The 27,030-nt window shown below is 37.3% G+C and overlaps 12 protein-coding genes across 12 annotated transcripts; 8 read left to right on the top strand and 4 right to left on the bottom strand.

Annotated features, from left to right (window-relative positions):
- Positions 1-64: 64 nt before the first annotated feature.
- ACE2 (DNA-binding transcription factor ACE2) lies at positions 65-2,158 on the bottom strand (the record flags this gene model as incomplete). The annotated part of the gene is made up of 1 exon (XM_071050868.1): positions 65-2,158. One exon carries the CDS (start codon positions 2,156-2,158, stop codon positions 65-67), a length of 2,094 nt encoding a protein of 697 aa, XP_070908080.1.
- Positions 2,159-3,001: 843 nt separating this feature from the next.
- Positions 3,002-3,841, bottom strand: USB1 (phosphoric diester hydrolase; the record flags this gene model as incomplete). Its single annotated transcript, XM_071050867.1, has 1 exon — positions 3,002-3,841. One exon carries the CDS (start codon positions 3,839-3,841, stop codon positions 3,002-3,004), a length of 840 nt encoding a protein of 279 aa, XP_070908079.1.
- A 394-nt stretch (positions 3,842-4,235) lies between these two features.
- On the top strand, positions 4,236-6,044 carry CKI1 (bifunctional choline kinase/ethanolamine kinase CKI1; the record flags this gene model as incomplete). The annotated part of the gene is made up of 1 exon (XM_071050866.1): positions 4,236-6,044. The coding sequence occupies one exon, from the start codon at positions 4,236-4,238 to the stop codon at positions 6,042-6,044; it is 1,809 nt and encodes a 602-aa protein (XP_070908078.1).
- Positions 6,045-6,403: 359 nt separating this feature from the next.
- SLX4 (Slx4p) lies at positions 6,404-8,548 on the top strand (the record flags this gene model as incomplete). The annotated part of the gene is made up of 1 exon (XM_071050865.1): positions 6,404-8,548. The coding sequence occupies one exon, from the start codon at positions 6,404-6,406 to the stop codon at positions 8,546-8,548; it is 2,145 nt and encodes a 714-aa protein (XP_070908077.1).
- Positions 8,549-8,880: 332 nt separating this feature from the next.
- RKM5 (S-adenosylmethionine-dependent methyltransferase) lies at positions 8,881-9,924 on the top strand (the record flags this gene model as incomplete). Its single annotated transcript, XM_071050864.1, has 1 exon — positions 8,881-9,924. The coding sequence occupies one exon, from the start codon at positions 8,881-8,883 to the stop codon at positions 9,922-9,924; it is 1,044 nt and encodes a 347-aa protein (XP_070908076.1).
- An 803-nt stretch (positions 9,925-10,727) lies between these two features.
- NHA1 (Nha1p) lies at positions 10,728-13,541 on the top strand (the record flags this gene model as incomplete). The annotated part of the gene is made up of 1 exon (XM_071050863.1): positions 10,728-13,541. One exon carries the CDS (start codon positions 10,728-10,730, stop codon positions 13,539-13,541), a length of 2,814 nt encoding a protein of 937 aa, XP_070908075.1.
- A 427-nt stretch (positions 13,542-13,968) lies between these two features.
- Positions 13,969-16,035, bottom strand: SLS1 (Sls1p; the record flags this gene model as incomplete). The annotated part of the gene is made up of 1 exon (XM_071050862.1): positions 13,969-16,035. The coding sequence occupies one exon, from the start codon at positions 16,033-16,035 to the stop codon at positions 13,969-13,971; it is 2,067 nt and encodes a 688-aa protein (XP_070908074.1).
- A 311-nt stretch (positions 16,036-16,346) lies between these two features.
- On the top strand, positions 16,347-18,068 carry RRN5 (Rrn5p; the record flags this gene model as incomplete). The annotated part of the gene is made up of 1 exon (XM_071050861.1): positions 16,347-18,068. The coding sequence occupies one exon, from the start codon at positions 16,347-16,349 to the stop codon at positions 18,066-18,068; it is 1,722 nt and encodes a 573-aa protein (XP_070908073.1).
- Positions 18,069-18,779: 711 nt separating this feature from the next.
- PUT1 (proline dehydrogenase) lies at positions 18,780-20,210 on the top strand (the record flags this gene model as incomplete). Its single annotated transcript, XM_071050860.1, has 1 exon — positions 18,780-20,210. The coding sequence occupies one exon, from the start codon at positions 18,780-18,782 to the stop codon at positions 20,208-20,210; it is 1,431 nt and encodes a 476-aa protein (XP_070908072.1).
- A 586-nt stretch (positions 20,211-20,796) lies between these two features.
- On the top strand, positions 20,797-22,893 carry DPH6 (diphthine--ammonia ligase; the record flags this gene model as incomplete). Its single annotated transcript, XM_071050859.1, has 1 exon — positions 20,797-22,893. One exon carries the CDS (start codon positions 20,797-20,799, stop codon positions 22,891-22,893), a length of 2,097 nt encoding a protein of 698 aa, XP_070908071.1.
- Positions 22,894-23,204: 311 nt separating this feature from the next.
- On the top strand, positions 23,205-24,584 carry RNJ42_00688 (uncharacterized protein; the record flags this gene model as incomplete). The annotated part of the gene is made up of 1 exon (XM_071050858.1): positions 23,205-24,584. One exon carries the CDS (start codon positions 23,205-23,207, stop codon positions 24,582-24,584), a length of 1,380 nt encoding a protein of 459 aa, XP_070908070.1.
- A 117-nt stretch (positions 24,585-24,701) lies between these two features.
- Positions 24,702-27,014, bottom strand: ACF2 (endo-1,3(4)-beta-glucanase; the record flags this gene model as incomplete). Its single annotated transcript, XM_071050857.1, has 1 exon — positions 24,702-27,014. The coding sequence occupies one exon, from the start codon at positions 27,012-27,014 to the stop codon at positions 24,702-24,704; it is 2,313 nt and encodes a 770-aa protein (XP_070908069.1).
- Positions 27,015-27,030: the final 16 nt, after the last annotated feature.

Here is a 27,030-nt window from a genome sequence, read left to right as displayed (position 1 = left end):
GGAATAGGGGAGGGAAAAAACAACTGAAAAGTCCAGGTATTATTTTTTTAAATAACTAAGTTTTCTAATTTAAATTGTCTATCTCTTCGAATTCATGAAAAGGCGTTTCCATATCACTAAAACCAGAGATTGGCGAAGGAGTCACTAAAGATTGTGCAGGTTTTTCTACTGGTTTAAGTAAACCATTTTCACGAAGCGAGTTCCTTAACTCGTCATCCATCTTAAATGGAACTATATTAGTATTAACACCTTCCTTTAAGTACGACTGTTTGATAGGACTATTTATGATGTTTGAGGGCAATTTTGTCGGAGACGAGAACTTTTTGGGTGATTTATTAACCATCATTGTCTCCTGCACTTTAGAAGGCCCTGTGCAATTGTTTCTATTTCGGTGTCTGTTCATAATATCTTCATTATTAAATTTCTTGCCACAGAGGCATGTAAACTGCTTTTCATGGATCTTTTTGTGCCTGACTAAATCATGATTTCTTACAAATGCCTTATTACACCCATCGTAATCACATTTGAAGGGTTTATCTTCCAAATGGGTTTGTATGTGAGATCTAATATTATATCGCCTCTTAAATAGCTTGCCACAGTTTGGATATAAACATTCAAAATTTTTATCTGGAAGAACCTTCACATATTGGTCGATATATCCAGGAGGTAATGTTGTCGGCCTCGAACGTACTTTCAAAGGACTATAATCAAGATTCGAGAATTGCAATCTTTCTCCACTGCCAATATCTTCGCCTGCGTTAGATTTTGGTTTGGGTGTTTTTATGGCAATGATATCATCGAATTCCTGAAGAGGGTTATATGCACTTTGGAGGTCAGCTTTATCATTTCGAATTGTTTGTTTTGGAGTATGGGAGTAACTATCATCCAACCTGTTGGATGGTTCTTGATACTTTTGTGGGTTTGCTTTAACAGGAGTATGTTGAAAAATATGTTTCTGAGGTAATAATCCAGATTTACCTACAGTTGCTGGTGTATTATGAGAAGATCCAGCGATGGTGGGCATTATATCAACCGGTGGTCTTAGCATATGGTTTCCATTTTTTGTACCAGGCTCGACCTCATTAATTCCTCTAGAATGCGAGGTTGTAGATTGATATTCATCCTGCGGCTGTGGTATTGTAGATACGGTAGACAACACGGAATCCTTTTTCCTATGAGGTGATATCATACTGTTTGGAGAACTATACAAAGCCCTAGGAGAAGTTGAATTTTCATAAGGATTAAATTTACTATTTGGTTTTAGCAATTCCTTAGCAGACAGTAGGGTGTTATTTTCCTTCTCATGGAAAGATTGCGGTGTTTTCTGTGAGGTGTAGTCTTTGTGTAAGATATCGTTAGGATTTAAATAGTTGAAATTTATGGATGATAGCGATCCTATATCATCATATGGTGACATAGACACCGGAGGTGAAACCATATTCTTTGAATTTGAATGTGGAGGTGGAAACACATAACCTCCAGAATCTGAATTTTTTGTTACAATTATGGCATCGTCAGATGGTTTTAAAGGGCTCCTTTGTTTACTTGGAGAGCTGTCATTACTATGAGAAACCAATTGGCTTGTCGCTACCTCTTGGTTTAGTAAAACTTTTTGTATATGTTCTTGTTGAATACGGTTTTCCCGTAGCTGTTCTTCTAGTTTCCTGTTAACTTCCTTCTGTCTTTCTAGAGCCATACGCAGTTCTTCTTGTTGTTTGAGTAGCACTTGGCTGAGTACAACGTTCTCTCGAGGCTCCTGTCGCCCATAATTTTCGATACTTTCTGTGACTTGAGGCATGTTCTTACTGATACTTGCAATGCTTAGTGTTTTATTGTGGTTACGGAATCCAAAGATCGCTGTTCCACTCAATCCTCTTTTGTGCGACACTGAAGGCTTTTTTGACCTTGAGTTACTATTTTCAGTCCAATTGAAGTATTCCTCAGTATTGCCATTATTGTTGAAATCCCTAGGCGATGGTGCCATTGGTATATCTAAATCTTTAAGCTCTTCCGTGAGGAGATTATCTACATCATTGTAATTGAAGTCAAAAAAGTTTTCTAGGAGCTCATTGTTTTGATTTTGCTCACCATAGCCAGGTGCAACATCTTTATTTGGATCACAAGCAATGGTATCCCACTGCTCCTGTAAGGATTCCATTATCACTTTGTCAACTTAACTGATTTTAGATAAAAATTCTATTCTTTCTCTTCTTATTCTAATTTCTTCTCTAAGGAGTAAATTTTCAAAAATAGATACAACGTTTTTATCTCCCCCACCTTCTCCTTCTTATTATTATTTGATAATTATTTGTATTACAAGTCGTAGTTTCTAATATTATCCTACCTTGGTTTATATTGTTATTGGTGTATTAAACCTTGTTATATTTACCGTAACCTCGTTTGGGTTTATATTCTTGTAATCCTTATAGAATTAAAAATTTTTTTTAAAAGCAATATATTATATTGTTTTTCTAATCAGAAGGGAAAAAAAAAGGATCGACAATAGCCCATTCGGTATAGAACAAAAGGACAGCTAATGTTTTATTTTTGTTTTTTCTTTTGTTATTGTCAAAAAAACCAAATGATGATCTTCTAACTTATTCACTCAAACCCTTGATTTCAGTACAACAACCGAACAAATCTATTGAAATCTCACAGTTATTAACACCCCACCTCAATCTCCTTCGTATTTCACCGATTTTATTGATAATGTTATTTGCATTTAAAAAGTGAAGGATATTATGCAAACTATGGATTCCTGTCAGTTCCCATTGAAGTTTCCTATTTGGGATAATTGAAAACAAAAAACAGTCAAAAAAATCTTACCCTATCAGGAAATTAGTCAACATCCTTCCTTATACGGTAATATGATTTAATTTTTTTATTTCGAACGGCTTTCCCTTCGTCTTACGGCATCTTATTTTGCCATTGCTATATGTCATGTATATAGAGAAGATGCTGGACAAAACTGTTGCCTTGACTATGGCCCTTCACCCCATTATTATGGAGTCTTTTTCAGAGGAATGGTTAGGATCTGTCTATTCCGGTTGTACTTGATGGCTAAAGCGTAGAATATGGGTGTATTATCGAAGATGTACGATGTTACACGAGACGTCCGTGAATGCTTTGGTTGGTACTCTTCGATGGCGGGTTCTTGTGCTGACTTAATATCTGCTATGGACATATGTGCGAACTCTGGGTCAAATATGTAAGATTTGGGATCTGATATCCTTGTTTCTCTCAGTGACTGCTCTATAGCATCCATAATGGGCACAATATACTGCTTCTTTACCGAATCTTTAAGATCCAGGGTGAGATACAGCGTAGATTTTTCCCTTGCAGTAAGTACCTTGAGATTCTGCTCGAATTGTACAAGGAACTGGGGCATCTGGGCCAGCTTCTGCCTGAGCGAATGGTAAAACTGGTCCCGCTCACTCGCGTCGTCGAAGAGGATATTGCGAGATAGCGATATGTGTAGCGGTGTAGCGATGCCCATTGTACTAACGTGTAAGGGCTGAAACCCCTGTAGGTTCGGGTTGCGTGATAAATTGACGCTATTGAAATCAGTAATAGCTTGTGTCAATATCTTGCGCTCAGTCAGAGACGGTTTATATTCGATAAAAAGGAAAGATGACCATTTCCCTTTGTTAGCTTTGAAGTCCTTAATCTTGAACGGTGAAGTGAACCGCATACTCTCTATATCCTCCGTAAAATTAAACGTATTAGGCGGTATACTATATTTATCACTCACTATATCGGGAACAGGTGGTAACTCATCAACTGTTTCGATCTCGCTCTCTTCCGTATCTGATTCCGAGGTGTAACCTTGCAACAAATCCATAAAAAATCGAAATAAGTTAGAAGTAAATCGCTAACAGCAGCGCTTATTTCTTTTACTAGACCAACAACTTTAGACTCCAGTCTCTAACGCGAAGGCAGTTATGGTGTCTGCTCTTCAGCATTATTTCGCCTTTGTAGGACACTCTTTAAGCCCAACTAAGAAAAGGCGAAACTTTCACATGACAAACCATAAAGAAAGGAAGAGAACTAGGAAGAAGGATATATAATAAATAATATCACTGTTATATATTTGGAAAAGGACTTCAACATATACTTAACCATAACCAATATTATTATCAACTCAAGGCTTCCTTTCGTTCCTCCCCCCCCACATTAAAAAAAAGCTAATATACAGTAAAATAATCCTTTAAAAAACGTTCACGAAGAAGACTAATATGCCTCTAAGCTCAATTGAACCACATAGCCCATCAAGTAAGAAAAACCAGTATAGGAGGCCCAGAAGGCACTCCAGTATTGGTTCTAGTGGCAGAAAGCCATCATTGACGCGGAACAGGTCTGCTCAAAGGCTAATTCGTACCATTAGTATAGAATCTATCGAGAAGGATTACTACAGTGCTGAAGACGAAGATACAATTAGTAGCGGGAATGTACAAGATACTGATAAAGACGGGGTTTTGGAGTTAGATTCCGCTACTGCGAACTTGAGTCTTGCAAGTAGTGCTTCTCATGCTGGAAGCAACAAGTCTGCCCCATCCAGTTCCAATACTGGTGTGTTAAATATGAACCACAATGAGTCTATAGCTGTGCCTTTTGTAAAAGCCTCTCTAGATATCACGTTACCACAGGACTACTTTAAAAATGATGTTGCCAATATGATTCAGAGTCTCAAGATCCCCAGATGGTATGCCAGAGGGATGATAGAGTCTCCTTTGAAGAGGGAATCCCTAAAATTGACGAAAATTGCTGGTGCTATGACAAATGCAATCTTTAAAGTAGAATACCCACATTTACCATCGTTATTGTTGAGAGTTTATGGTTCCAACAACGACATGATCATCGACAGAGAGTACGAGTTACAAGTATTAGCTAGATTATCCATACAACACATAGGTCCTTCCCTATACGGATGCTTCTTGAACGGTAGGTTTGAACAGTTCTTAGAGAATGCTACTACTTTAACCAAAGATGATATCAGAGACTGGAAGACATCTCAAAGAATTGCGAGAAGAATGAAAGAATTACACAGCGGTGTGCCATTGATTAAATCTGAAAGAGAAGGTGGCTCCATGGCATGGAACAAAATAGACCAATGGATTAACGAGATAGAGGAGAATGGCATCGAATGGATCTCAAATGATGACAATGTTGCACAAGCGTTTGGAGCACCTAATTGGGAAAGCTTAAAGAATTCGATCGATAAATATAGGAAATGGCTATTTTCTCATGGAGATACTTCCTTTGTATTTTGTCACAACGATGCTCAGTATGGTAACCTATTGTTTAGTGCACCTGTTATGCAACCAGAAGAACAAAAATCTAAGAATGAAGAACTTGGAATAAGTAACTCGAACACATCAACCTCCTCTCTATTTCCCTCTGATTCAAAGGTTTCTTTGGCTGATATTATCAATCCAACCAAACAAGAACAAAGTCAGGACTCAAAATTAGTTGTCATTGATTTTGAGTACGCAGGTGCCAATGTAGCTGCTTATGATCTGGCAAATCATTTTAGTGAATGGATGTATAATTACAGCAGCAACGAACCTCACAAATGTTACGCAGACCAATATCCAAATAAGGAGCAGATGCTAAATTTCGTTTATTCGTATGTGTCCCATTTAAGAGGTAGTTCTAAAACTTCTATAGATGATGAGGTAAGAACTGTATATAATGAAATTGTCAGATGGAGAGGTACCGTTCAGATTTTTTGGAGTTTATGGGCTCTAATTCAGAGTGGTAAAATACAATTTAAAAGCGAAGCACCTAACGAAGATGACGGTATCGCTGGTGAAAAATATATAATTAAGAGCGAAGAGGCCATCTCTGATGAACATAATGAAGAATATGATACCAATGATGTTATCGCTCCTCCAGAAGGTGTCAGTATTGACACCTTTGATTACATGGGTTACTGTAGTGATAAAATATCCGTTTTCTGGGGCGATGCACTAAGTTTTGAAGTAATTGACGCATCAGTCTGTGACTCAAACAAAATCAAGCAATTAGACAGCACCCTCTTGTAATAATTCCTCCCATAGTTGTTGTTAATATCACTGTTATTTTGTAGACGAGAACCTGTATATTGTACGAATCATAGCAAAATATATAATACCTGCATTATTAAAACTGATCAAATGACCTAAAGGTTTAAACTCAACGACAAGTACTTAATACACAGCTATTGTAATAATAACATTAAATAGTTATCGTTATCACTATTATCTGAGGCAATACATATGATAATCACGTGCCTAAGTATAAATATTATTACAAAAAACACAATCAAGATATAAACCTCAAATATGAAGTTAGACTTACTATAAACTTGACATGTAGGACAGTAGTCATTTAATCCCTATCGCTTATACTCAAGTATCATGATATGGACTTCAATCGAGCACAGAAGAATTTTGAGAACTTTGTATCGGGGGCTATAAGTAACGAGGATCAATATGGAAGTCATGATAGCTCACCAATACGGCCGAGTAGTCAAAATTCTGACAATGACTTAAATGACACACAAGTTCCTGACCTGAATTTCTCTGATAATGAAGACATGGATGGCTCAGAGGGTGCTCTCAAAAAGGATGGTAGCAATTACGAAGCAAAATTGAATACTAAAGATGTCATCAGTGATGATGATATTGTGGTAACTCAGGAAAGAAAAATTGATAATGCAGATGTAGTTGGAGTTATAGAAATAGCTGATGAAAGTACTCATGAAGAAGAAGTTAATGATAATGTATTTATCAATACTCAAATTCAAGGTCGTTTAGATGATCACGAAAAAGAACAGAACGGAAATAATGTCCTAAAGTCATTTAACTTTGAATATATTAGCGAAGAATCAGAGCCAATAATTACTAAAACGAAGAGCTCAGGCATCAACAAAAAGAATTCTTCGTCAGCTATAAAGAAATCAACAACTAAGAGTTCTAATGGTAAGGTAAAACGTGCCGAGACCTTATTAAAGTTACTATCCGGTAAAAACTCAAAAGTGAAATCAATAATTAACAGATATCAAAATAAAAATAAGAAACAAGCGAGGAGCAATGACGAGAAATATATAGAAGAAACTCAATCAACTTATAATTCACAAGAATGGGAACAAGTTAAAGATATCTTAAGGACAAAATATGTTAACCTAAAATTTAGCAAAGATGACATAGAATTCGAAAATGTTATTAAAGAGTTATCTTTTGAAATGGATGAAGATGGAGATTTATGGTCGACATCTCAAGCTGTAATGAAAGCTGACACATCACTGGTAACTAATGCAGGCCCTATTGGATCACTTCAGACTTTATCTCAGGTATTGGACAACCCAGTGATAAATTCAGACATTGACAATGACGTAAATAAAACCGATCAACTTCAATCACTACACTTCAATGAAGATATTGATCTTAATACTAAAATGGCTGTTTCAAATGAGGTATCGATACAATCCAAAACAGAAACCTCACAAGACACACAGGAAACAGAAGAGACTGTAATATCGAATGATCATATTATTGATCATGACCAGTTGGAAACCGATCATAATTTTGAACTCCCAGCACAGTCTGACATATTTACCATATATCAGAAATCTAATGCTGATGACAGCGAAATCATCATGACAATAGATAGCTCCGACGAGTACGACAACGTCATCACATTTAATAGTGACAAATTAAAAAAATTGTATACTCAAGAAAGTCCCCTTAAGGTAGGTAGTAACAATGAAGATGAAGCATTCTATGCTAGGCCTAGTTTACGTAAGCATATTGATAGCATAGTTGATATATCACAGTCTTCGTTCAATGCTGTAAATAGTTTAATATCTCCACTGAAGACAGACGCTGAATCTACCAAGCAAAAAAGCAATGAAAATATAATATCAACGGAGAGATCGCAACCGGTAAAAATGTTAAATCTAAACCAAGTCCCAAAACTGCTTCACGAAACTGTTGACAAAAGTAACAATATCTACCAGTTTAAATTGAAAGCTCATGTACTCAATGAATATGAAAACTCTATTAGAAATGATGCTAAAGTTGATATTTTTGAAAAACACAAAACTTCCAATTATTCCTCTGAAGACTCCTCAGAAGAAGCATCAACCTATTTAGTAAAAGTTGCTATTACCGATAACCTAGAATTGTTGAGTTCACCAACCAACAATAGCACTGCAGAACTAAGTAGTCAAAATTTGACTGAGCTCCGACAAAAGTTAACCGACATTGGATTAAAGCCAGCACGCCTCAAATCTCATATTGTTTCAAGTTTAGAAGCTGCTTCTCAGATCAAGACAGTTAATGAAAAAATGGGCATATCTTCAAAAAACGAAACTTTTTTACATCTTACCAATCTTGTAGAACAAGATAGCGATCTATTGGCCAAAATTTACTGCTTTCAGCCTATATCTATAAGTGAACTTATTTCTAAACTAAAAGAACAAGACGCATTTGTGGATTTCATAGATGAAAGCACACTCAAAGAATGGGCTGACCTCCAAGGCATCTGCATTAGAAGTAGCACATGAATCTTAAGTCCAGAGACTATAGCGAACTCAAGATCAAAATAATATACATGAGAGGCTATCATATAATGAATGTAAATGTATCATATAAAGAACCTACTAATAGACTAACGGTAAACCTGAATTCAAAATCATCATAGCAGACGTTAATTTAGTATTCTGTAAAATTTTCTGTATAGAAACGACCGGATAGTTCGGATTTATCACTTTAAGGTTAAGTCTAATGTGCATATCATTGTAAAGTAGTTATTTTTGGGCTACAAACTAATTTATAAACTCTCATACTATAATATTTTTTTTTACCGTATTCATAATGAATATCGATTAGCCGTTTTATGTATTTTACCTTATTAAAGTTAGAAGCTGAGAGCGTTTATGAATACGTCTTTGAGAGATATACTGCGCTGAATTCGAATGCTGATGATATAAGACAGGATTTGGGTATCGAGAATACCAAAAATAAGAGTTTAACTGTTGAAATTTCTGCTGATTTTACGTCTGGTACATCACAAGAGGCTTCGAAGTCCGGTAAGAGGAAAAAGAGCAAAAAGCTCAATCAGAATGAAACCTTTTACACATTTGACATAAACCAACAACTAACAAGCTTACATTCTAGTGTTGATAATGGAAATTCCACTACAGGGTATGTCTTATGGTCCTTGACTCCATTTTTTGTTAGATGGTTGCTATTCAATAACAATTCGTTACCAATGAGACAGCGTTTGGACGTTGATGTTATCACAGGTGATGGTGAAGTAACCGACACAATTAGATTCCCACCTTTATTAGATGATAAAGCAAATATCCTGGAGCTAGGCGCGGGTATATCGTCAATCCTCCCGATTATATGCTGCAACCATGTCAGTAAGTATATTTGTACCGACCAGAGAGGTATTTTGAACGGACTTAAGACCAACATAATGACTAACCTCAACCAAGTGAACCGAAGAAATATTGTATCTAGGAGTCTCCTGCTGCCTAAGCAAAAAGAAGACAATAACGAAGCAGCAGGAGACGAAGATATGGAAGAAGAGAAGAGGAAACAGGACACCGTGCTAGAAGTATTACCTTTGGATTGGGAATTATTTCCAAAATCAGCTAATGCCATCGATCCCACTCTAAAACTGGAAAATCCTTCATTCATAATAGCAATGGATGTAATTTACAATGAATACCTGATTGACCCATTTCTCGAAACCCTCAAGACCCTGTTACAGAACCTCGACAGTGCACATGCTCTGGTAGGCTTTCACCTACGTTCTGACGACATAGTTCAGCAATTCCTAGAGAAAGCACTTGACATGGACTTACAAGTATACGTCATCGAAGAAGAGACATGGAAAAACTCAAGGTACGACTTATACTACATCAAACTTTGAAGTAAAAAAACCTGAGAAGCCAATAAAACCAGTCATATTCTCGCCATGCATACAAGGACTAGTGTCTAAATACTACGAAATGTTATTAAATATTATTAAATAGTTCCAATCAATATACCATTGACTTTATATTAATCACTTGTTACGAGTATGTTAGATTGCGGGCAAAGGGCCAATTTTTTTTTTTTTGACGCGATGAGTCGTCACGGGGATTTGGTAGCGATGAGGTCCACAAAAATTTTTTTTATCTTTTATTAGGATAACGAAGTCTGATGAGGGGTATCATAGGGATTTAGCACTTGATCTAGCAAGATCCATTATAAGCACAAGGTTTTGTTATAAGGATATCATCTTAATAGAGAAGTTAAGAAATTATTATTAGTTGATTTTGTTGCGGACAGAAAGAAAGAAAAACTCAGACACAGATTATTAGAAGCGGGGCTTTGATTGAAATTTGTGCAAAGAAACTTTATTCAAGTGATAGGATTTGGAACTTATTCAAGACTGTTTTTTTATTCATTAGCATTGTAAACTAGAAACAAATTTTTATTTTTTAAGAAATTATAAATTTCTACTATTTTTTTTGGCATTTTTTTGTTCTTTGGGTTCTAAAATAATTATACAAGGAAGCTTAACTTTTTGTTCTAATTTAATAATAATACTTTGGTGAGATTCTCAATTTCTTAATATATAAAAGAAGGTTGATTAAATCACAAAATTCAGGATATAAAGGGTGTTAAACGAAAAACAAACAAACAAACAAAAACTATTATTGAAGTAAATGCAAAGCAGGTAATATTAAGATGGTTTGGGGACAATTGGAAGTGACGAAGGCCCACGTTGCATATGCATGTGTGGGTGTTTTCTCGTCAATTTTCTCGCTAGTATCCCTATTTGTTAAGGAGAAGTTATACATCGGTGAGTCTACAGTAGCCGGTATATTTGGTCTAATTGTAGGGCCTGTATGTCTCGATTGGTTTAATCCATTAAAATGGGGTAACTCGGACACTATAACATTAGAGATTACGAGGATAGTCTTATGTTTACAGATTTTTGCAGTAGCTGTAGAGCTACCAAGGAAATACATGAAGAAGCATTGGTTATCGGTGACCATGCTGCTTATACCGGTAATGACCACTGGGTGGCTGATTATCGGATTATTTGTGTGGATTATCATTCCACGTATAAATTTCCCATCTGCTTTGTTAGTTTCAGCATGCATTACAGCAACAGATCCAATTTTAGCGCAATCTGTTGTGTCTGGTAAGTTCGCCAAGAAAGTGCCTGGCCATTTGAGAAATTTATTGTCAGCAGAATCTGGCTGTAATGATGGTATGGCATTTCCGTTCATCTACCTTTCGTTGTTATTGGTTTTACATCCTGGAAGAGCTGGTCTCATCATTAAGGATTGGATATGTATCACTCTGCTTTACGAATGTCTCTTTGGATGCATCCTTGGTGTAATTATTGGTTATTGTGGAAGGCAAGCAATTAAGTTTGCAGAAGAGAAAAATATCATTGATCGTGAATCATTTTTAGCATTTTACGTCGTATTAACCTTTATTTGTACCGGTTTTGGTTCCATTTTGGGAGTTGATGATTTACTAGTGTCATTTTCAGCAGGTGCAGCATTTGCTTGGGATGGTTGGTTTGCTCAAAAAACTGAAGAATCAAATGTTTCCACAGTTATTGACGTACTGCTTAACTATGCTTATTTTATTTACTTTGGAGCAATCGTTCCCTGGGCTCAGTTCAATAATGGTGCTATTGGCTTAAATGTATGGAGGTTAATTGTTCTTGCAATAATTGTAATATTCTTACGTAGAATACCAGCTGTTTTGATACTAAAACCCGTTATACCGGATATCAAATCGTGGCGAGAAGCGCTATTCGTCGGTCATTTTGGTCCAATTGGTGTTGGTGCAATTTTTGCTGCAATTTTAGCTAGAGGAGAACTTGAACATGAATTTATGGAGGAACCCACTCCGCTTAATGTTGTCCCACCGGAGACTGATACAGAACATTGGCAACTCATTTCTATAATATGGCCAATGACTTGTTTTTTTATCGTTACCTCTATTATTATTCATGGTTCTTCAGTTGCTGTGATCACCTTAGGTCGTCATTTGAACACTGTCACACTTACAAAGACATTCACTACTCATACTACCAACGGTAATGGTAAATCTTCTTGGATGCAAAGATTACCTTCTCTGGATAAAACTGGAAGGTCATTTTCTTTACACAGAGTTGATACACAAGCAACAAGTGAAACTCAGAAGCTAGAAGATGAATCCGAAGACTATCCAGAAGATATAGGCACAGAAGATGAAAATGGATTTACCACTAGCGGCATACCAGCTAGAGCTGTCGGTGGTATGAGGAGTAGAAGGAAAAAGCTTAAGAAGAAGGGTAAGAAACGTGCCAAACAGCTAATGAGACGGACGGAAAAGCTAAATCCTATGTACAAGGGCTACGATGACGAGCTTAATGACTTGGGTAGAGAAAGATTGCAACTTGAAAGAGAAGCTGCGGCAGGAACTTTTGCGCTCGGTCGTAATAATATACCTGATGAAAATAGTGAATTAGTCTCGGCTGGTCATGGCGCTGGAGGCACAAGTATTAGTGGTTCAGATCAATACGATGAAGAGAAGGTCAATTCCAAGAATTCCGATGATAGTAGTTCGAGAATAGAAAAAGAACGGAAGTACAACGAAATTAGGAAGCAAGAAGAAACACCTCATATCGCTTATGCTGAAGGTAACAGGCTAATCTTTGAGAACAGACATGGTGAAATTATTGATGAAGCGAAACTAAGCAGTCCGTCTGATGAGGAGGCCCAGTCATCACTTGCTGAACCTCTCAAGAAAACCAAAAGTAATCAATCATCTGCTCCTAGCTTACGCAGTATGAGTAGTTTAAAGAAAATCATCACACCACCTTCGATTAAGAAGGTTCATTCGATTATGGATCATAGCCGTTCCAAATACACTGCTTATAAAATTGATGACATGTTAATCATTGAAGATAAAGACGGTGAAGTTATTAGACGTTACAAAATCAATACACACGATAAAGCAAATGCTAAAAATGATCATCAAACTCATACCAGGTCTGAAAGAAGCTCAAGTGTTGTTAGCAGAGCTTTGTCAGTTGTTGGTTTCAGAAATGGGTCGAAAACCAGCTTAGTTTCTGAGGAAGTGACTGATGAAAGAGAAGGTGAAAAACCTCTAACTCTGACACCAATTCCTAGCCGAATGTACGACCAAACCAGTGATAGAATAACCGAAGAAGGTTACGGAGAAGGTAACTCTTATTATAACGAATCCGAAGGTTTTGATGATAACGATCTGAGCTATGAATCTGAAAACCGGGAGGAAGAAGATGAAGAGAGTGGTGATGATAACACTTATATTGACAATTTTACCGAAACGCCATTTGAAAGAGACCGCCGTTTGAATGCTCTCGGACACATATCTGTTCCTGCTGACGAGGATGATGAAGAAGAGCCTATTATGTATAGTCCACCGCATCAAACTAGAAGTAAAGTTAAAGATACATTATCAAAATCATTAGGTTTAAAGACATCTTCTAGCCGTAACGAGCATAAACACTAAATAATATAAACTAACTTTGGATAAGTTATATATATCTTAATTAATATTAGTATTATAATTGATTTTAACATACTCCGCCAAATAGTACCAACTCCTAAGTCCCGAACCAGTATGATATAACAGTAGCTGAAACGAAGATAATATAATATTATGTTATCCAGTTTTAGACTGATATCTAAGCGTAAAGAAGTTTCATTTCTTATGGATTGGTAATATAATGTAGTCTTGCTTAGGGAATGACATTTGAACTTATATATTAATATTTTAATAATACCGCGACTTTTCAAACCTAATATCATCATAAAAGATAGAATAAAATAATGTCACATGTTTTTGATTTAACTTGTAAAATTTATGCCTTCTCAAATTATGAATATGCTATGTATATATTTACAGTACTTTATATTTTCATGAGGAGACCTCTTATTTATTTACTAGTTTGTGAGGTAAAATTCATAACGTCCTTCACAAATTCAGAGAACTCTTCGAAAGATGGGTGTTCTTCCCCGATAAAATCAACTTGAGTAAAGTATCCACCTCTCGAACCTCCATTAATCTCTGAGAATTGAACCATATACTTTTCTAAATATTTGAGTCTTAGAATTCGATGGACATTAGCGTTCACAAAATCATATTTCACTCTCATCAAATCTTTATCACCGTTTTCAGTTTTTAAAGGTACATCAACCTCAAGATTCTTGTATAATGACAGTTTCTTATTTGGCCTAAAATCAAAGGTGGATTTTTCCATGAATTCAGAAACACCAGTATGCAGTTTTATCCAGTCCAAATTATCACTTTCTGTGGGTTCTATCAATGAGGCAACCGAATCAACAACAAATTTGTAGTCATTGTCAGCAAATGGGGTTTGCAGTAGGATTTGGTTTTGCATCATTGGAAAAATAAGATTCAGTGAGCTTTTTATTGCTACCTCACGCTCGTCCAATTCAAGCCACATTTCCAACGGTGGTGGTAGTTTCTGACTAGCTGAAACGGAAGATAAATCGGGACAGAATTTTAGCTGTGCAAAGTACTCATATTGATCCATAGAATAACCATCAGCCTCTTCATCATAGTTCGGTAAATTCAATAGATAGTCCCTAATCATTGGAATTCTCGGTTGGAAAATGGTATTATTTTTGTCAAAAGTTTGTAATATACTACCTAATGTGATGCTGAAAACAGATCTCTCTTCTGCATTCACAGACACAATTTTTGATGGATACTTAGTTTTGAAGAGTGAGGAATACAAACTTTGAAGCAATTCTACATTCAGAATATCAGCAGGAATACATTTTGGGGCGTTTTCTACTTTCTTTTCTGGACTTTGTAATCTGTACCATTTTTTAGTTCTATCCAACCAGTCGAATGCTTCCATATTTGTGTAAGGGTAATTGTAAGATTTTAGAGAATTGATAGGTAGGGGCGCCATTATTGTCGATGTTGTTTTTTGGGGTTGGTATTTACCTATCCATACCAGCAAAAGTTTGGCAGTTTCAATTCTTTTTTTGCCAAAGGAAGAGATGGTGTATAATCTATTATCTGTGGGATCAGTAGTCTTTTTTTCTATAAAAACATCAGCTTCTCTTTGTATTAAATCCATTACCTGGTTTATCTCATCAACGTTGGAACTCAGGTGCTCTGAGTGGTTACTGACAAGATCATAAATTGGAATATCTTCCGAGCAAACATTTTTCAAAATTCTGCTTAATGAGATCTCAACATACTTGATGACGTTCAAGGAGGCTCTAATAATTATTTTATTTGCTTCGGGTGCAACGGCTAAAACAGCACCAATTCTGGCCAGGTTGTGCAATATTTTACCATTGTCTGTCAATAGCAGTAAGGACATATCTCTTGTACTAATATCAATAGTTTTCTCAATAATCAGATCTTCTTCTTCTTTCATATTTTCGTCTATCTTACATCCCCAGTAGTCGTTAATTATGGATTGAATTATGGTTTTCTTAGTTTTCTTAACCATACCGTGGTTAAACACCTTCTTACAGTATGCTCGTAATTGAGTCACTGTATAAGCTGATTTTAACAAGTTTGTAAGTTGTTCATGTCTCTTTTTAGACATCTCCGCTCTCACTGGTCTCTGTGAATCTATTGAACGAACAGCCTGTTCTTCAGAGACTGAACTAGTGAAAACCAGCAGATTCTTCCCCTTTTTATCGAGCTCATTTAACAGATCAGCTTCGGTATCAGCAGGATCCACTGTTCTAGTATTGGAATATCCCAAATCAACACCTTCCAGTATTGACAGCGACTCATTCTCTTTATATTGTCTATTTCGCTGTTGCTCATTGTTCTGCTTCTGTCGTGGTTGCATGACATCACTGGGTTTTAACACTACAATCTTCTGCTTCTCGGGTCTTCTCTTCTTACCACGGGTAGATGTGTATCCTGCCACTGGTTCTGAATAGAGTCTATAACTCTGCCATCGTACAGCAACGCGGGGTATAACGCTACAGCGGAGTACTCTTAACATTACTTCCTTTAACTTTGTATTCTATTTTGCAATTATATCTGCTTTTTATCACAGTAAGGATGATCCATTACTAAATAGGCCTATTCCAAAATATAAAGGTCCATTTTCCATCTGAAATTTTAAATAATGAAAAAATAATAAAAAAATATAAAAAAATAAAAAAAAGCGATGAGGTTGTAGAAAAAACAAAACCATACCAACTAGAAGATTAATCAAGTTACACTAATCCACAAAAGCACTTTTGAAGCTAGAGACAGCTTTTTAGCAAGAACGTTGATTGTGCAGTTTGAGAAACAAATATCGATTGTTAGATGTCTAACACGGTGCGAAAGCGGAGGAGGATCAGAGTAACTACTGATGTGGTAGCGAACTATTTTGATCTGTTTAATGATGAAACCGAAGGGTTTCTTATGCCTGATTTCTGGGTTGATGAAGAGATGGCTAAGTCCAAAGTACACGTTGATTCGAAGGTATATGCATTGGAAGAAGAGAAATTTGTCGATCAGATGATAAGCAATGAGTATGATAGCAGTGATGACAGTGGGAATGATGAGCTCGATGATGACGATGAAGAAGAAGATGAAGATGAGAGTGAAGAGAAGTCAATTGATTATGAGTTGGGGTCTTTGTGGACACGGATGGAGAAAGAGAAGTTTTTCTATTGTTTGTCACGGTATAGCATACATAGGTTAGATGAATGGCACCTCATTCTGCCGAACAAGACCAAGTACGAAATCCTGGTATACTACCAGGTATTGCGGACAAACCTGCGCCGGTTACAATCTGCGCAACGGAGGAAGAACAAACTGTTAACTCAGATAATGTTCCCTATTGCATATGAAATGAGTCCCGAATTCATACGCCTGGAAGAAGCGTTCGCCCAGCAGATCAATGACATCAGTCGAAAGGAAGATAGAGAAGAACCGGACAGGAAAGGAAAGGGACTGATAGCGTATGACAATTGGTATAAACGGTGGAAGCCGTTGTATGCGAACACAAAGATCGATGAGATAACACCCATAGCGACAGACCCACTACCGTACGACCCACACGCACAACGGTACCTCACACAGCTAGTAAAACGGTACACCCGCCAACTGCTGTGGTACTCCTTGCTTCCCACCCTTGAGATCAAGAGCATCTCTAAGCGCAAAGTACTGCGACACGTCGGCGACGGAGAAAGCCATGGCGAAGGCCCTGGCGAAGGCCATGGCGAGGAAGATAACGACGATATTGTTGTGTACAGGAAGAAGAAGAAGCACAAGGGCAGCGTCTACCCGCACGTGGTGACTCGAGAGGACGTCTCGCGCGCCGCGATCACAATGAAGCAGGAGAACCCGCGCTACCTCACCCTCGGCGAACAAGTAGTGGACACCTTCAGGAAATACGAGATCGAGCACGACGCGGGCAAGATGTTCCAGAACAAGGAGATCGCTACGCAGAGCGTGCTCCCTAAACTGATCGAGCACGACACCTTGCTGAGACAAGCCACTACGAGGCGCACCGTCGAGCACGACCGCGATCACTACCACGAACACGAACACCACACGCGCACGGACGACGTCTCCGAGAAGGAACGCAAGTACTACAGGAAGATCTACCGGCTCATGCTGAACAAGGCCCCGGAGGAACTCACCGAGACCACCACGTTCGTAGAACACCGCGCACAGGACGTGCTCCTGCTAGCGAACTCGGCGCTCGACAACCCCGTCGACATCGAGCTGCACAGGGAGTACGCAGAGTTCTGCGACGCCCACGACATGGCCCTGTCCCGCCAGCACGAGAACATGGTGCTGAGACACTTCACTAGACTGGGCGCCCGCTCTGTCGATTGTTACGATAGTGCATCCACGCCATCGTCTAAGTCTAAGTCTAAATCAACATCCCCATCCACGTCTACGTCTACGTCTACGTTTACGTCTACGTCTACGTCTCCGCCCCCTGATGCAGCAAACAATGGCACCCCTACATTCACAACTGCCACGGGTCTACAATCGAATCTCCTGAAATGGTTCCAGACCACCAGCACATAATTCCATCGGGATTTTATTTTTTCTTTATCTGTAACGGATTACAGCCTCCCCCCCAACGTTTTCTTCTTCCGACGGGTTTCGAGCCCCGAGATATTTTTTTGTTTGTGTGTTATGATAACTTATCAACGTATGCGATGACATTGATTTGCAAGACGAGGGATCTCTTCCCGGGTCTTTTTTAGATGCACGCTTATCTTATCTTGCTAGGTGCTATCATACGGCACATCGGGATGTATCCCCCGGAGTTTAATTTTAAATTTGCTCTCTTTGTTTGTTTTTTTTGCTTTACAGAAAATTTAGTCCCCCCCGCACACGAGTGCTTAAATTAGCGCTTTTTTAAATCCCATGTCCGTCGTTTTCTGTGGGATGACGATCAGGAACGGAGGACCATTCCCGTCTTTTCCACTTAGGCATTGTCTAACAATTCCACTACGCCTAATTCTAAGTAAAATACCGACAACAAGAACAAAAACAAAAGGAAAAAAAAAAATGGCGCGTTTCGGGGATGGAAGGCCGGTTATCGGAGGGTAACGTATTCGGGGATGGACTCCCGAGATTTGATTAATCTAATGCCCGATGAGGAGACTAATAAACCCATATATAAAGAGAGGGACTATTCCCTAATGTTCTTTTCCCATCCTTTGATATTTATTACCAAAATACTGAAGAGTATCAACAAACAATATCAATAAACAAATATCAATAAATTAAATGCTAAGAGTTCGTCCTATTTCTAGTATTAACAGAGCTGCCATTATTACTTCTAGAAGATTTGTGTCTGGTACACAACAGAGACTGGTCTCGGTTACTCCGCAGACTAGCAACGCCGCTATTACTTTAGACAACTATGAGAATAACAAGCACCACCAGGAGTTGACTCCGCCCTCCACGGTTAGCTACTTGAAGACTTTGTCTAAGCCGGAGATCCTGTCTTTGGGGATGATCGGTATGGCTACTTTGAACAAGCCTATCCTAAACATGGTCATCAAATTGTTTCCTTACGTGCCAATGCCCTTGATCAAGGTCTTCATCTCCAAGTTGTACTGCGGTGGTGACAACTTCGCTCAGGTTAAACAATTTGGTGAAAAATTGCAAAAGAGAGGTATCTCTAACATGATGTTGTCCTTGACCATCGAGGACTCCGAGGGTACTAAGAACATTGATATCGACTATATTGTAGGAGAAACCGTCAAGTCAGTGCACGAAATCTTGAAACCTAACATGGTCTCTCAATTAGAACGTTGCCATGGCGATGCTACAAAGATTAACGAGATTGCTCCAGGTTATATCGCTTTGAAACCTAGTGCTCTCGTGGCTAACCCTCATGAAGTGTTGATGAACTTCAACTCAACTGACCCATACTGGGTTGAACAACGCAACAAGCTTGTGGACAACTGCTCTCGTATCGCCCAAAATGTATACGATTTGAACCAACAATTGTTGAAGAAATACCCTCAAAGAACTGCTCCTTTCTTTGTTACCACCATCGATGCTGAAAAATACGATTTACAAATCAACGGTGTCTACGATCTGCAGAGAATCCTGTTCAAGAAGTTTAACAAGATGGAATCACCAATGATCTCAGTTATAGGAACGTGGCAATTGTACTTGGTTGACTCCGCTAAGCACTTGGCCATGGATTATGCTCTAGCCGCAAAGGAAGGTTACAAACTGGGACTAAAGCTTGTACGTGGTGCTTACATCCACTCCGAGGCTAAGCGTGACTCCATCATCTATAAGACTAAGGAGGGTTCTGATGAAAATTACGACAATGTTATGTCTACTGTCATTAACGACTTGATGCAAAACGGTTCCAACTCCTATTACGGTCACTTGGTCGTTGCCTCTCATAACTACGGTTCGCAGATGTTAGCTACAGAGCTTCTAAACAATGCTCCATATTCTCCAGGCAAAGCTAATGTAGTTTTGGGTCAATTGCTAGGTATGTCCGACAATGTTACACACGACCTGATTACCAATCACGGTGCTAAGAACATTATCAAGTACGTCCCATGGGGCCCACCAGTGGAAACCAAGGACTACTTGTTAAGAAGATTACAAGAAAACGGTGACGCTGTCAAGTCTGACAACGGTTGGCCTTTGGTAAAAGCTGTTTTCAAGACCTTATTCTCAAGAGCTTGATTTTAAAATAAAAATAAAAATGAACAAAAAAACTACCCTAATTTTTAATTTTCCATTTTCCAATTTTACTATATTTTTTTTTCCACATTGTTTTATTAAATTACTATTTATTTCCCAACTTTCATTTCTTTTTACAGCATACCACAACCACCTGTTTCTCACTTTTGTTTTTACACGATAATGTCTCTGCATCTGCATTAATTATTATAAAACTCAATCAGCTTCGATTTAAAAAGCTTATTGATATTCAATTAATGCATTGTTATTTTTACAATTTTTTTTTTACTTTTTTATCTTTTACTTATGTCAATGTCGAAATTATTTTCAATCAAATGTTTATAAAATTATAAACTATTTAAAAAAAACTTCTAAAATATATCATAAAATAATATAATATTATATATATTAAAATCTAATAATTATTATGTACTAATGAAAAATACAATATATCGTCTTAAATGAATTGAAGAAAAATTAAACCTCGAAAATAACTGACTTTTAAAAATGCGATGCGATGAGCTTGATCGAGTATACATGGTAGTAACTATTCTTTTATAGAATTTATTACGTAAACACATAAAATAAAATGAAATTTGTTGCACTTATTTCTGGTGGCAAGGACTCGTGTTATAACATTTTACACTGTCAGAAACAGAACCATGAATTAGTCGCATTAGCGAACTTACATCCGGCGGACAAGAATGAACAAGAGCTAGATAGCTTTATGTTTCAGACGGTGGGTCATGATATTATTTCATTGTATGAGAAATGCACGGGCTTGCCCTTGTTTAGAAAGGAAATTCGTCCCCAAGGTTCTAAAAATGTACAACTGAATTACTATCCAACACTGGATGATGAGATTGAGGATTTGTATCAATTACTAAAGGAAGTCAAGCACAAAATTCCTGATGTGGAGGCTGTCAGTGTAGGTGCAATTTTGTCATCCTATCAGAGGACTAGAGTAGAAGATGTGTGTGGAAGACTGGGGTTGACAGTGCTAAGTTACTTATGGCAGCGTAGCCAACTGGAACTCATGACAGAAATGTGTCAGATGTCAAAATCCGAGGAAGAATTAAGTGATCCATCTTGTTGCAAATTAGATGCAAGAATAATTAAAGTTGCTGCAATGGGGTTAGATGCTAAATGCCTCGGTAAATCACTACCGCAGTTGTTTCCTACAATGTTAAAACTTAATGAGATGTATGAGGTCCATATATGCGGTGAAGGTGGAGAATTCGAATCAATGGTACTTGATGCACCATTTTTTAGAAAAGGGTTTCTCAAGTTGCTAGAAGTTGTAGATGTTTCTGACTCGAATAATAGTGATGGAGTGTTTAACGCTAAATTGGTAGTACAATTTGAAGGAAGGGAAGTACCAGAAGAATCCTTCTTAAAAGAATTAGATCGTCTACCTGTGCCTAATACTTTAGATCCAATGTGGAAGGAGCTGTATGATAGTATTAGTGACATCAAACCTATTAATAATATACCTGCTGAGTTAGCTAGGGTCAACGAACCAGTGATTAAAGTTAGCGTACATGATTTGGCAGATAAGTTATATATTTCCAATTTGCAGTCAAATCAAGATATTCTTTCAATTAAAGAGCAGTCTCGGGATATTTTTGCAAAGTTAAATGACATACTACAACATTATTCCTTACCAAGATGTAATGTTCTGTATGCCTCTTTGATATTGAAGGATATGGGGGATTTTGCTATAGTAAATGAAGAATATAATAAATTTTTCAATATTTGGAAACAAGGGCCCCTACCTCCATCTAGGGCATGTATTGAATCAAACCTTCTGAGTGGAAACATAAAAATCCAGTTATCTGTCGTGGTTAATAAGAGCACAAAAGATATTAAAGAAGTTATAACGAAAAATATTCAAAATGAAAACATTAAAATGATAATCAATACAGACAAAAATGGCTTACATGTTCAAGGCAGATCTTATTGGGCACCTTGTAACATTGGCCCATATTCCCAATCGACTTGGTTAAATTCTGACCACAATAGGATAACTTATCTTAGCGGTCAAATTGCATTACAACCAGCTTCTATGGAGATGTGCTCTAGTGAGCTTATCCATTTACAAAGCGTTTTAGCTTTGCGCCATTTGAATTCTGTAAAAGATGCTATTAATTCAAAAAGACAATTGGCTCTAACTTGTTTCACTAGTGATGATAGTATGGTTCCAATAATTTCTGCAACATGGGTTAAATTTGCCGAGGACATGATTTATGAATCAGAACTTGAAGCATGGAATATGAAGGATGCTGATCCAATAAACTGCCTAATCATAGTGAAAGTCTCTAAGCTACCAAGGAACGCATTATGTGAATGGGGAGGCATATCTGTTGACGAGATGACAATTGAAGATCCTGATAATGATGATGATGATGATCAATTAGTAGTTACAAAGAGGGGTGACTTCCGGAATGTGCTTGATTACAAGAAAAGGTCAAATAAATCTTTTGGAACATTATTTGCTAATACTATAGATGAGATTACCGAATTCATCAAAAATTGTAACAATGCTCACAGCACCCTTTTCCATTCTAAAACAATTGACAACCAGGATTTCGGTAGTGTTGAATGTATACCTGTGGAAGCAGTATACGATTATGAAGGGAAATTATACAACTATGGTCTCCATATAGTAGTCACTGAACAGATCTAGGTATATATATATAGAATATATTTGCATAATGAATAAACTAAAAATCATTCTCAGACAAGTTCATCATGTTATACGATACGAGCTTTGATTTAATGTCGGTAACCTTAAGTAGATGATGACATTAACATCCTATATATAATTATGCAAAACCTGGAGCATTACAAATGTATTTCAAATATCAGCAATTTATTGTAATATATAACATACTGGTGATAATTCTCTTTGAATAACGTATTGGTAATATAACTTTTGTTGAAGAGCAGTGGATGCAGTAGAGAATTTGCAGTATTTGAATACAAACTGTTTCCTTAATGGAGTTTGACTCGATAGCTCTGAAACTTTCTGAGTTTGCCACAAAAGCTTTAGAGAATGCACCAGATGACGATATAACGGAAAGAGCCAAGATAGAAAGACAATTAAGGCGACAATCAAGGCGACATATGAGAGTGGTAGATGCGCTAAAAAAAAATCATCTACATGAAGTAGATGAAGAAGATCTCTATAAATATTTGGTAGACTATCCAAACATGGCAGCATTTCATGCAAGGTATCGGTGGAAGCGCTTGTTGATGGAGGATTCTGGAATTAGTAGAAATGACCTAGTTAAGAAACTGAATAAAAGGAGATCTAGCGATGACTCAAGCAATACGAAAAAGAGAAGTAAAATATTAGAGGAGAAGTCTTCTAAGTTGAGAGAAATGGTTGAGAATATAGAAAAAAATACACAGACAGTAAGAGATATGCTTGAAAATGAGATTTCTATGAATGATGAAAAAAATAGCTCAAAAAGTTTGGACTCTTTTCAACAAAATATAGGGAATACATGGAAAAATGAGTCGATAAATAATAGAAAGGTGTTAAATCAGAACCAAAATTCCACTTCTAGTCTGTGTATGGCTTTAAAAGATGTTGATGCGGCCGATAAGAAGCATGAAATATCACAAAGCAAGCCGTTATCATTATTCGTGGAAAATGAAGATAACAGTGAAACAGAAAATATAGTCACAATTTGTAAGAGTGATGATGTAACTACCCAAGCATATTCAGAACATTCAAGAATTGATACGGTTGATAATGTACACTCGAATGGTGTTCTGAGTAATGACATAGCTCATGTTGCTGTCAAGGACATGGAACCTAACAAAGGGGAATGCCATCTTGACCGTAGTATCGATATTGAGTTAAACAATAAAACTAAATTAATCGACAAAGCATCTTCTACAGCACATAAATCGGGTTTGCTTAGTAGAGAAAGAAACTTAAATACAGAAAATGTGATACAAGGCCAACAACAGAAAATGACTCATATTTCATCTAATTTAAATCGGGTGGATAAAGATTACGAGGCATTATCTCACACAGCTAAAATAGATGGAGGTTATTGTAGCTATGAAAAAAATAGGAGTCTACAGGATCATTTAAAAGAGAATGATGGAACAGTATCTGCTTCTGCTCCTTCATCTGAAGAGAGAGCCAAAAACAATCGCGCTTTGCCAAGCGGTAATCTAAAGGTCAATACTTTATACAAGGAGTGGAAATATGGCCATGAGTCAAATGGATATAATAGAAAAAAAGGATATAGAGAGGGTATACTTCATAACAATCATAGAAGGTTAAAAAATACCAAAATTCCAAAATCTTTGAAGAAGATTGATGATGTTGTCCAGAAATATAGTCTCGAAGATAGTTGACCTGATCGTTATAACGTTATATTTTTTATATTTATGAGTATTATATATTAACTATATAAAATTTTTATATATTTATATGTTGAGTTTGAACCTGAGGGCAAATATATTTTTCATTTATCATAGGAATGCGCCTGCATAAGCTATAGACCAAGTTAAGCTTTGCCCATTATCAAGGTGTGATTCATTAAAACTGTCATGGCTAAAGAAATCATATGCCGATTGTGGGTCAAAAAGGGCCTTGTTTAGCATAAGAATACCTTTCCAACCGTCATTAACACTATTAACGATAGGCTGTAATAACTGATGCCATTCTTGTTCAACAAACGAAGGATGCCTTATAAATGAAGATACTGGTGTGATTGGTATTGCGTGTATCATTTGAATATATTCTAAGTTGTTGCCAAAATATGTTGTATGATCAATTTTGTTTTCAAATAAAATACCACTCACCTTATTCTTTATAAACTGAGCAGGTTCAGTTTTATTCCGATCATCATAAAGAAAATATTGATTCAATGATGTGTTCAGAATACCTAATTGTACATCAGATCTGTTGACCAATGCCCGGTTTCCTGAAACTATGCCCCAAAGTTTGAGTGCATAACAGGAATTTACATCTTCAGAGCTAGACTCTTCATCTTTCCCATCACCGCTTTCGAATAAGCCTTTTGCCCAAGAATGTCCATTAAACCAATCGAATGAACGATACATTGGGAAAAAAGGGTCATTTTCTGATGGATTCGCATAATCCCTGATCAAATTTTCAACCCAAGTCCTATTCTGACCATACCATTTTCCATCTCCAACATCCCTGTCAACTTTAGTTAATATTGCTGCTGCAATTATGTGATAAGAATAATGAAAATGATGATCGTTATAATAAGAATTACCAAAATCGTCACCACTTTGTCCGGAAGAGATGATTCCTCCCCAGGTAGTATCATATCTTAAAGGTAGTTGTTGTCTATTTTGAGTGAATCTGGAAAACGCTTCTTTTAATTTTGGTAACAGAATGTTAACCAAACCCTGATCCTTTACGATATATTGGCAACAATATAGGATCCAAGCGAATTTGGCAAGTATTTTACCGGAAAAGTACATGGAGTTTAGATTCGATTCGTTGAGAACATCATGGTGGACTTCTTTTGCTGCTGCTTGGCGGATCTTCTCTAAAACATTATGTTCGTATTTCATAGATCTTCCAGGTATAGTCGTAGATGGAAAGAAGTCTATTTCATTAGGTATGGCAACTTGCATTTCCAAAGTGTTGGTCAAAAACCCTCTCATAGTACCCATAACAGTAGAGTCTAGTTCAGAATTGATATTTTTTAGCGCAGTATCAATGGTCATTGAAACCATATGATGGCGCAAACCATATATTAGCGTCGTTCCTTTGTTTGAGGAGCCCTCAGTTTGATAATTCAGCCTATATAAACCCTTTCCATTACTAACTGCGTTTACAACTGTACAATCGACAGGATAACACCCGGCAGCGTCATCGATCGCCGGGGTGACATCAGCAACAACTTGAATGGTGCATTGATTTACTGATCTATTAGAACTGATAGTATTCCCATTAACTTGGAGTAACTTGAAATCATTCTCTGGTCTGGCGGTTGTTGCATAAATGCTCCATTTAACTCCATCTTCCAGCTCCACTTGATATTTTTGGATATTGGCCCTTATGTTTCCAAGGCTAACAAGTCTTCTAAACCCTACAGCGCTGTTAATCTTTGGAGTCATATTTGTATATACAGCTGACAAGAAACCCATACCTTGCACTACTGGGAATCTCATATGTTCATTATCAGATTTCTTGAACCAAACCTGTATAGACATATGCCGCAAATCAGTAAACTTCAATGATATACTTTCGAAGTTAGGGAACTCATTGGCGCCAAATATAATAGATCTGATGCCAATAGGAGAGAAGAAAAATCTGGCTGGGTTACCTTCACCGAAAACTCTCTGAGAAGCCCTAATTTGAGTAGCAGCAAGCCCGGGGAAGTCGTTGGACTTGGACAACCAAACAGAATATGGATGAGTCCAAGTTGCACACGTCTGACTACCCAGTAGAAAATTACCATAGAATTTGTTCGTAGCAATTGGTCTACCCCCATTATCAACACCGGTAGGGATATTCACCTCATGTCTAGTTCTGTAAAACATATCTAAAGGTGGACTGGTATTGATAGGCAGGTCTTCAATTGTGGCAAATTCAGTAGGGTCAATTTGTGGTAGATTCTGGTCAGCTAACTGTTCAATCATCTCTGGAGCAGCAGCAGGTGTCCCACTTTCTAGAACCAAAGAAGAAATTAGAGAATCAGGGTCCTCCATTCTGGGTGGGATTGGTGGAGCTAATGGGGGTCTCAAATAACCACCATCCATATCAGACCCCGGTAAGGACATTGGAGGCCTATTGTATGACATTTGTTTTTTTTATTAT

The sequence above is a fragment of the Nakaseomyces bracarensis genome (assembly GCF_045282275.1).
Source record: "Nakaseomyces bracarensis strain CBM3 chromosome Unknown Scaff4_1, whole genome shotgun sequence".
NCBI lineage: Eukaryota > Fungi > Ascomycota > Saccharomycetes > Saccharomycetales > Saccharomycetaceae > Nakaseomyces > Nakaseomyces bracarensis.
This window is presented reverse-complemented; position numbering and strand designations above follow the sequence as displayed.